The 10266-nt window shown below is 26.1% G+C and overlaps 4 protein-coding genes across 4 annotated transcripts; 1 reads left to right on the plus strand and 3 right to left on the minus strand.

Annotated features, from left to right (window-relative positions):
* Positions 1 to 330: 330 nt before the first annotated feature.
* On the plus strand, positions 331 to 2361 carry OCT59_013972 (uncharacterized protein; the record flags this gene model as incomplete). Its single annotated transcript, XM_025313284.2, has 1 exon — positions 331 to 2361. One exon carries the CDS (start codon positions 331 to 333, stop codon positions 2089 to 2091), a length of 1761 nt encoding a protein of 586 aa, XP_025187648.1. The 3' UTR covers positions 2092 to 2361.
* Positions 2362 to 3395: 1034 nt separating this feature from the next.
* OCT59_013973 (uncharacterized protein) lies at positions 3396 to 4267 on the minus strand (the record flags this gene model as incomplete). Its single annotated transcript, XM_025324149.1, has 2 exons — positions 3396 to 3693; positions 3768 to 4267. The coding sequence occupies 2 exons, from the start codon at positions 4265 to 4267 to the stop codon at positions 3396 to 3398; spliced, it is 798 nt and encodes a 265-aa protein (XP_025187649.1).
* Positions 4268 to 6617: 2350 nt separating this feature from the next.
* Positions 6618 to 7793, minus strand: OCT59_013974 (uncharacterized protein; the record flags this gene model as incomplete). Its single annotated transcript, XM_025329980.2, has 2 exons — positions 6618 to 7311; positions 7414 to 7793. The coding sequence occupies 2 exons, from the start codon at positions 7791 to 7793 to the stop codon at positions 6618 to 6620; spliced, it is 1074 nt and encodes a 357-aa protein (XP_025187650.2).
* A 1188-nt stretch (positions 7794 to 8981) lies between these two features.
* On the minus strand, positions 8982 to 9899 carry OCT59_013975 (uncharacterized protein; the record flags this gene model as incomplete). Its single annotated transcript, XM_066141883.1, has 3 exons — positions 8982 to 9381; positions 9496 to 9562; positions 9836 to 9899. The coding sequence occupies 3 exons, from the start codon at positions 9897 to 9899 to the stop codon at positions 8982 to 8984; spliced, it is 531 nt and encodes a 176-aa protein (XP_066001972.1).
* Positions 9900 to 10266: the final 367 nt, after the last annotated feature.

The raw sequence follows: 10266 nt of genomic DNA on the forward strand, positions 1-10266 counted from the left end.
CCTAATCAAGCTGTTTCCGATTAAATGGGAATAATAGGACAAATTCTTGACATAGGACAACTTTCTGTGTAATCAAGTTTTCTCTCCTGTCAAAAATATTGCACATTTTTTTTTTTATTTTCAATAGCTTTTATAATAATACGAGTTCCTCGGAAGTTTTAAAAAAATAAGTTGATAAATAATCTATCACGGGTAAGCATTACCATTTGTAGTATTGGTAAAGTTATCCAATGATGTTTATATCAACAAATCACAATATTATTATTTTAAAATTGTCCGCAGTATTGATAACTTATTTTGATTGGTTTCCAATGAACTGCAGTTTTTGATATGACGCCTACCTTGCCCGGTGATTGTTTATTACAAATTTTTTCCTACCTTGCTGATGATAGCAAATCCCTTTACGCTTTCTTAAGAGTAAATCGATTATGGTGTGTAAATGCCATTAAATATTTATGGAAACAACCTTTTCAATTTGCGTTGATCTTGAAGAGCACACCAGATTATACTTCGCATCATCGAAGAAAAACCGGAAAACTTACCGAGACTTTTATTACATGTTTGATTCATAACGAAATTATTTCCGGGGGTAGTATTCAAAATAAAAAAAGAACATCTGCGAGAGTTCCTTTGGTATCACCTCCATTATTTAATTATGTAGGATTTATTCGAAAACTTGATCTTGATGATTTGGGATTGGCAATTGCGGAATGGGCTGAATATATTTTTTCACCAAAGTATAATCGAGATGCTTCGTCCGTAAAGCTTAGGAATGCCATATTTTCTGTATTAATACAGCAAAAATCTACCAAATACACATCAATCAAGAATTTTCGTAATGATAATTCATTGATCGGGGAGATCACCATGAAAATATATAAATTATTGATGAATCAAATTCCAAAATTAGATTGTCTTTCAATGAAACCTGGGGGTACAGATAGATTCTTCTCATCAACATCGGAACTTCTTAAAGTGCATCTGGAGAAAGGCGCATGGTTTAATCATATTACAAAAGAAAATATGTCGATAATTCACTATCCTCGTGCCGATGTTTGTTTGGCTAATTTGGTTGAATTTGAATGGAAAATTTTGAGAACAGAAGCGACAACTTCGGAACAATTTTTAATTGACCTTTCTCAAATTTGTACTAAAATCCAAAGGATTGAATTTGATATGAATAAACCGTGTCGACCACAAGATTTGTCGATCCTCGAGGCTTTAAAAATTTTAATTGAATCACAAACATGTTTAGAGGAATTTGAATTGAAAAATTGCATTTTAGATAGTCATCATATAATGGTTGGACTCAATAATCGAGTTAATACATTAAAAAGATTAATTTTTCGACAAGTGAATTCATTAAAATTGGAATTTATTTCTGGTATAGCAAATTTATATAATTTGGAAGAGTTAAGATATTATGGAGGAAGTATGGGGAGTAAAGACGCTTGGCCTTTGAGCTTTACGCATTTTCCAGTATTGAAAGTATATGAAATTGATGATTTATTTCCAACAGCGATCGCAGTTAATCCTGATGCGATGGTTTCAAATTATTGTCCAGCTTTACGAACATTTATTTATAATCAAAGAAGGTATTATAGAGCAGAATCTACTAGTACAATAATTGGATCAATCGGAGTACATTGTGAAAATTTGCGACATTTTGAATGTAACGCAGAAATTTGTTCAATTACTATATTACAATTGGCTTTTATGGCGTCACCAAACCTTGAAAGAATCATTTTAACGAATGATAGACTATCATTAAAAATTGATGAGTTGTTAATGATGGCTCGATTAAAAAAGTTAAAATATTTAGAATTGAATGGATCATGGAATTTTAAGGCCGAATCTTTATATCATTTTTTGGTCTTATCTCAACCGCCACTTTCGACAATTATTTTATCAAAAAATAGTTGTTTTGAAGATCCTCATCTTGAGGTTTTATTAAATTGTTTGGAAGGTGTTTTAACAACTTTTCATCTTACTAAAATGACTAAACGATTGGGTTTAGATATGAGAAGACAAGCTAAAGACAAAATCGAAAATTTTCTTTGCAGAAGAAAAACTAATATTGAAGAAGAGTAAAATAGTGAGTGGTTGTGATGAAAGTCGAGCGGTGATTGATTGTGAATGATGTAAAGATGTGAAGATGTGAGACAATTAAAATAGAGGTTAATATATTTGATGGGTCAGTGATTTAATTAATTTTTTTTACAGTGAACAATAGTGACGACATAGGGAATGTCATTTAATATATAGTTTAGGTTCTTTTTTATTGATTTATAAAAAAAAAAATTTTTTTTTTTATATTTTTTTTTTTTTATGCTTTAAATAAATTTACGAAATTTTCTAATGAAATTTTATCTTGTTAAAAATTATTAAATTATGATCTTAACCTTCCACAAAAATCTTGGCGCGGATTTTTATTAGCGTTAACGTTAAAAGATTATTTTATTATCAGATACTGTATGTGAATATTAATTTTTACATAATTTATTATTAAACATTTTACTTTTTAAGCCAAATGATATTAAGTACCATGAAATTATTCTTTTGTTCCTTGAAATCATCTTTTTCAATAAGCGAAACCAAGTGAGGTAAAATCATGAAACAAAATCAGATGATTTGAAATTTCCTTTTGTAAAGGTGGGGAGGAGAACTGGAGAACCTATAAATTGATGCATAAAAGATTTAACTACTATTATCATATAAATATAGAAATTTCGTACGGAATGATTTTCCTTAAAAAACATTCTTTATTATTAATAAATAATGTAAGAGGTGTATAACTTATTTCTTCCTGTGGAAGCATATGGAAGCATATCTCATGATATAATTTTACACATCAGCTGTTTGATTTTCAGCAACTGATGATCGCATATCGCATTTTATGTTTACCTATTACGATTTAGCAGAATTACATGGAAGATTGTGATATAACATATAAGATTATAAGACTTATGATCAAATAGAATTTTTGTGGATTTTTGTTGTGATTAAAAAAAAATCATAAGTTTTGTGATTTTTGTGATTTTTGTGAAATTTTGTGAATACAAAAATCGTCGTCCCTAGCGGAAATTAAATACGAATATTCCGGGATGATCAGTGCATAGTGCATATTTGGACATAGGAACACGCCATACTCAAAAATGTCAAATATACAATGAATTTTTCGCGTAATCTGTAACACAAAAAATAAAGGGAAACAATCAATTTTAAAAAATGATTATATGGTGAAGCAATCTTGCAGAAAGTTTAATAATGGAGTTTTGCTTTGTTTTCTTTTTTTTATTATATAATAGTATTATAATATAATATTTAAAGTTGTTTATAATAATATAATTATATAAATTATAAGCATATTTATTACTATGTAAGTCTAAATTGATCTATTTGTATATTGTTAATAGAGTACCTGTAAAAGGTGGGGAAATACGAATTGGACTGTTCCTTGGATTATTTTTTTGTTTTGTTTTTTTACGTTGGTCAAAATATTTTTTTTTAGAATCAAGCGAACGCTTTTTATCATCTAACCAACATTGTTTATTTTCTTCTAGTAAATTACAATATTGAGGATAAGTAATATCTAATTGTTTTTTCCAATAATAATATTCACAGTTGAAATAACTATACGGCAAGATATCAATGAATTCACGTGGAAATTTTTTCATGTATAATTTATCTTGTCTAAAAATTTGTCTTTTTATTAGAAAATAAAAATTAAAGATATAAATATTAAAAAGAAAAGAAAAAATACATACGTTATACAATTTTTTATTAAACATTTTTCGCAGCATCTAACTTCCAATCCCCAATAAATGTTACATTCTGTTTTTCGTTTACAAATTTGACAACCTCGTTCTATAATTAATAATTCAACATATTTTTTTTCAATCATTCCTTCAGGAGGAGGCATAGTTTCTTTTGGCATAAATTTTAGACGTGATTCCTTCCATATTTGTTGAGTGGTCGAAGAATTTGAAGTACATAAATATTCATGAAACTTAAAACATACTTGAGAAAGTGAGCATAAATCATTTGGTGGTAAAAAGGAACATATTATAATAAATATTTCAGGAGGAAGGCTAATAATCAAAGATTGTACTTTAGAGATATTTTTTATATTATTTTCAGTTTTTATTTTAGTAGTAAGAGTATTAAAGAAGTTTAAAGAAAAATTAAAGAAATTAAAAAATTCAATATCAGGAGATAAGTTTGTAATTAATAAATGCACCGCGAGCATATTTTGTTCAGATTCCATATTGATTGTATTTAATCGAAAGATTTAAAAATTCCAAAGGTATCGCCTTTCAAACTTCATCATATTTATAATGTTTCATGTACAGCGGAATGAGCGTAGCTACGTTCTAATATGAGGATCAGCAGTTGCTGCGGCTGCGCCAAAAGGAGTAAATTACAAAGACAATGTAATACAATTATATAATATAAATACTAATAAAGATTTCTTTTGGATTTACAACGCTTGTTTTGTGATTATTTGCATGTATGGTATTTTGAATATCATATACTAATTTTATAATAGCATTAAAAAGCTACTTTCATTCCATTGTGGATGGATACAGCCACTCTGTGTATCCAAATATTTTGTTAGTATATAGTTCTCCTTTTTTTTTGTTAGTATATCACACACATATCGAACCTTTCGATTTTAAAACAATGTAATTATTTAATCAACTTACTAATATTAGTAGTTTTTCATTGCAAAATTTGAAACAAAGAAGGTGCGCAAAGCCGCAAGCATATGTTAAAGGAATAATCGATAAAGGATTTGGCGTTGTCTGAGGCAACCAATCAAATGTCAATTTGGATTTGCATGTAGTACAAATAACTAGATAGTCATTAATAATGACGGATTTATCAATCTTAATATTAATTTTTAATATAAACATGTTTATAAATTAAACAGTACTTTTCTAATAAGATTGATTCTAACCAATTTAACCATGTTTCCATGTATTTTGAACATTGTAAATTCTAATCGTAAAAATTGAAAGTTGATATACAATTAAATATGGTTAAATGTTTCGGCAAAACCTTCCCGTTTAAGTGTAACTTAAAGAATACCCCCGTAAAATTACCTTATTAAATTATCTGTATACTTGAATCAATTACCTAAAATGATTTGAAAGGTATCTAATATTTCCGGGGATATAGACATATTTGGCAATTTAATATTCTAGGTGCATTACCATTTTGTAATAAAAATTATTATTTATATTGGCGTTGTGTTCACGACGATCTTACCAACAGTTATAGTAATTTATGTCTTCCATCTTCTCATAACTTAACTTATCAAGAAACTTGTAATACTAAACGTATTGCACATCACTGATATTAACAGTTTCTGTTTACGTGAAACAAGTTAAAACAATAAATATAAAATAACTATGAAAAATAAAAAATACATTATCTATTTTTTTCTTTTTCTTGGAAAAATTAAGATGGTACTGGAGATGATTAGATTTGTTTCTCTTGCAATTTTAATCTTTCTTGATTTTATAATATTTTTGATGCCTACATATATATTAAGTCTAATAATAAATTTTTTAATAATATTGATTTGGTATTTTCCTTCACTATATCAATTATATTCGTTCATTTTCACGACTAAAGAATATGATTCGAAAATGAGAATTTATTTGTTATTAATTTCTCTTATAATAATTGTTTTATATATTCCATTCTTTACAATATATTCAATTGGATATGCCATATTTTTTTCATTGATTAACCCATTAATAACAATCATACAAAGACCCGGATATCCACTTTATTCACTTTCTCCAACAGCTGCAATAATACACTTAATTTATAAATATATATATAATCATTCTATTGAAGAATTTTTACTAGATTTTTTAATATTGGAAAAAATCAAAGAAGTTAAGCAACATTGTCATTTCCATCCTCTCAAATTCCCGGAAATAATAAAACAATTCAAATCAATATTTATTATATTAGATTTTTTTATAATCTTTTTAATTCTTATTATAATAATTATACCAGACTTAATAATATCAACTACAATTTTAGTAATTTTTTATTCTCTAATGCTATCTTATGATCTATCATTAAAATTATTAATAAATAATTATAAGTTTTCTTCATCCTACATAAAATTTTGGTATCTTTTATTATTAATATTTGTTCCATTTAGTTATATAACTTTATTTATTATATTACTTATTGTTTATAATTTATATGGAATTTGTTGGTATTTTAAGGTAATAGCTAGAATATTTAGTAAAGCAATTGAAATATATTATAAAAATGACAACAATGGATTTTATGATGTTATAGACTTTTTTTGGGCAATTATTATTGAACCATTCCTAAGTAATGGTAATGAAGTGTATATTTATGTATGTTTTAGAATTAATTTAAATTATAGCCAAGATATGTTAAATGTATTTTACAAATTATGTTAAATAAATATTTCTCAAAAAATAAAATAAAATAAAATAAAATAAAATATATAACAGTTTATTTTTTTAATAAAAATTAAAAATATTTTAACTTAAAAAAAAAATATAAACATATAAAAGTACTTGAATACATAATATTAAAAACCTCTGTTAAAAATTGTGTATCTAACCATATCTATAAGCAAATTTATTTTTAAAATTTTTTCCTCTCACTTTCATGTTATATTTATTAAGCTTATTATTTCGTTTCTTTTTATTTTTATTCTTTTTAGTTTTAATAAAATTATTTATTTTTTGTTCATTAGAATTTTCAAGGTAATTATTTGCTGAATTTACATCAAAAGTTGATTGATATGATTCATTTTCAAGTCTTTTAATATGAAGTTGAATTAAATGAGGTACATCATTATTGTTAACTTTTTCAACTTTTTCAATTTTTTCAACTTCTTTAACTTCTTTAGTCGCACTTTGCACAAAAAATCTGGACAGAGGTGGAGAAGGTGGAGGTGGAGCTGATAGAGAACGTCGTGAATAAAATGAATATAAAAAACTAAAATCATCTTCTATGGTATCACAGTATGTATGTGGAGATAAAAAATGATATTTCGTTTTTTCTTTTTCTTCGGATTTGCGTAATTCACGTCGTCTAATGTAATTAATTATAGAATCAAATACTTGCTTTTTACCATCCAACCAAATTTTTTTCTCCTTTCTCAATAAACCATAGTATTGAGAATATGCAAGATCTACTTGTTCTTTCCAATAATATTTTTTACAAAAGAAATATCCAGTATGAGTGCATGGCATAATATTAACAAATTCTAACGGACATTTAATTTTGATAATCAAATCAAACCGACTAATTTATTATAAATTTTAATTTTTATAAGAGTTATTAGTTTAAAAAGCTTATAAAATTATGGATTTAAATATTATTATTTAAAAGAAATAAAAAATATACCTTATGGCGTTTTTGTAAAAACACTTTTTACAACACCTAATTGTAAATTCCCAATAAATTTTGCATTCTTTAGTTTGTTTACAAATTTGACAACCTCGTTCCGCCATTAATAATACTGCATATTTTTCTTCACTCATGCCTTCTGGTGGAGGCATATCTTCTTTTGGCATAAATTCTAAACGAGATTTCTTCCATATTTGTTGAGTAGCAAAAGAATTTGGAGCACATAAATATCCGCGAAATTTACGACACACTTGAGAAAATGTGAATAAATCAACTGGTGGTAAATAAGAGCAAATTTCAATAAAGAGTTCAAGTGGAATAATTGTAATTGGTGAGTGTACTGCGGGAATATCCTGCATTGTGTTGGTCAAACTCATTCTAGACTCTAGAGTCTTCATTCCCACTTTATATAAATACTTTGAATGAGATCTTCAATGCATGATTACGTTTCAGGATATAAATAATTTGCATATTACACAACAACGGATAAACAAAAAGATACAATATGATTGAATTTACAATGTTTTTAGTGTAATGTTTAAAAAATAAAACCATATTTGTAAGAAAATTAAAAAAATTTCACTATATTAAATTACTAATTAATCCCTTTTCTTATTCCTGATAAAAAATTAGTCTCACTCTTGTAGTACTTAAAAATAAATAGACGCATAGTCCCGAAAATAAGCAACCTTTTTTTGCATATAATATCAGTAATGTACTGTAGGACTGTAGGCGGGGTGCTTATTTTCTGGACTAGGCTTTAATTCATTTCAATTAACAAGTTTATTTAGGCTTAATTGTTTGTTTAACGTACCCATCCCTCTCTATTTTTAAAAAATCTAAATTTGATAAAACAATATATGTTTAAATGCTCCCTCTAAATTTATTAAAAAGATTTTAAAATTGATGATTACACTTTATTTGCTCTATTTATACCCTATTAGTATATTACAGTTTTTTTTGTAACGACATATTACTCAATATCTAATTTCTAATTCCTAAAAAATTATACATTCTTTAACTCGTTTAAATTTACAATCTCATTTTAATATTGATAATTCAACATATTTTTTTCGTTCATTCATTCCAGTAGACATGTTATAATTTCCTTTCACGCATATTTACTAAGTTGTCAAAAAATTTGGGCAAATAAATAAATATTCATAGAAATCAGCTGGGTTATAAAGGAGCATATTTAATAAAAAGTTTAGAAGAAAGCGAATATACTGCAAGAATGTTTTATTTAAAGGTCCCTTGTTATTTAACACGAAATTATCATTATTTTGTAACAATGAAGTATTAGAGACAGTTAATACAATTAAATTCCTATTTATTTATAATAATATATATATGGCGACACGATATCCAATTACATTCACGCAATTTATTATACTGCATTGAATATTAATCTTAAATAAATTTATGATTATTATGCGTTTAAATATCTAACTTAAACATTTTAGTCTTAAACATTTTAGTCCTAACCATATTTATGAGAAAACTTATTTTTATAATTCTTTCCTTCCACTTTCATGTTATATTTATTAAGTTGATCTTTTACCCTTTTAGTTTTTAACAAAATTATCTCTTTTTTGTTCATTAGAATTAAGATAATCATTTGATGAATTTAGCCTTGTCTTCGCATTAAAAGTAAATTTAAATGATTTATTTTCAAGTCTTTTAATATGAAGTTGAATTAATTGAGGTATATCATTATTGTTAACTTTTTCAACTTTTTCAATTTTTTCAACTTCTTTAACTTCTTTTGTCGCACTTTGTACAAAAAATCTTGATAGAGATGGAGAAGGTGGAGAAGGTGGAGGCGATGGAGGCGATGGAGGCCGTAAATAATACGGATTTGAATAAATAAAATCATCCTCTATGATATCACAGTATGCATGTAGAGATAAAAGAAAATGTCCTACTTTTTCCTTTTCTCTGAATTTACGTAATTCACGTAGTAACCTAATATACTAATTCATTATAGAATCAAATATTTGCTTTTTCTGCTTATTCAACCAAATTTTTTTCTCTTTTTTTGATAAACCATAATATTGAGAATATGCAAGATCTATTTACTCTTTCCAATAATATTTTTTACAATAGTAATAACCAGTATGTGTACATGGCATAATATTAACAAATTCTAATGAACATTTAGTTTTGGTAATTAAGTTAATCCGACTAAATTATTATAATTTTTTTTATTTTTATAAAAAAGTTCGTTAGAATGAAAATTTATAAATTATGAATTATTATTTAAAGGTGTGAAAATATACCTAACGGTTTTTTCGTAAAAACATATTACACAACATTTACTAACTTCAGATTCCTAATAAATTTTGCATTCTCTAATTTATTTACAAATTTGACAACCTCGTTCCGTTATTAATAATTCAGCATATTTTTCTTCACTCACTCATGCCTTCCGGCGGAGGCATATCTTCTTTTGGCATAAATTTTAAACGAGATTCCTTCCACATTTGTTGAGTAGCAAAAGAATTTGGGGCACATAAATATCCACGAAATTTAGAGAAAGTGTGAATAAATCACCTGGTGGTAAAAAAGAACAGATTTCAATAAAGATTTCGGGAGAAAAATTCATAATTGGTGAATGTACTGCAGGAATTTTTGTCAAACTAATTTAAGTCTTTTCGAATGCATGATTACGTTTAAATTACGTATTTATTGATCAGGATATTTAAATATACTGAATATCAAATTTTTAATTTTAAATTAGGAAAATTTACACTATATATAGTATAAATAAATAAAGGTTGATGTATGTTAAGATTAGGTGTGAATTTAATCTTTATATTATAATTTTAAGCAGTTTATAATTTAGTATGT

The sequence above is a fragment of the Rhizophagus irregularis genome, chromosome 21 (genome assembly GCF_026210795.1).
Source record: "Rhizophagus irregularis chromosome 21, complete sequence".
NCBI lineage: Eukaryota > Fungi > Glomeromycota > Glomeromycetes > Glomerales > Glomeraceae > Rhizophagus > Rhizophagus irregularis.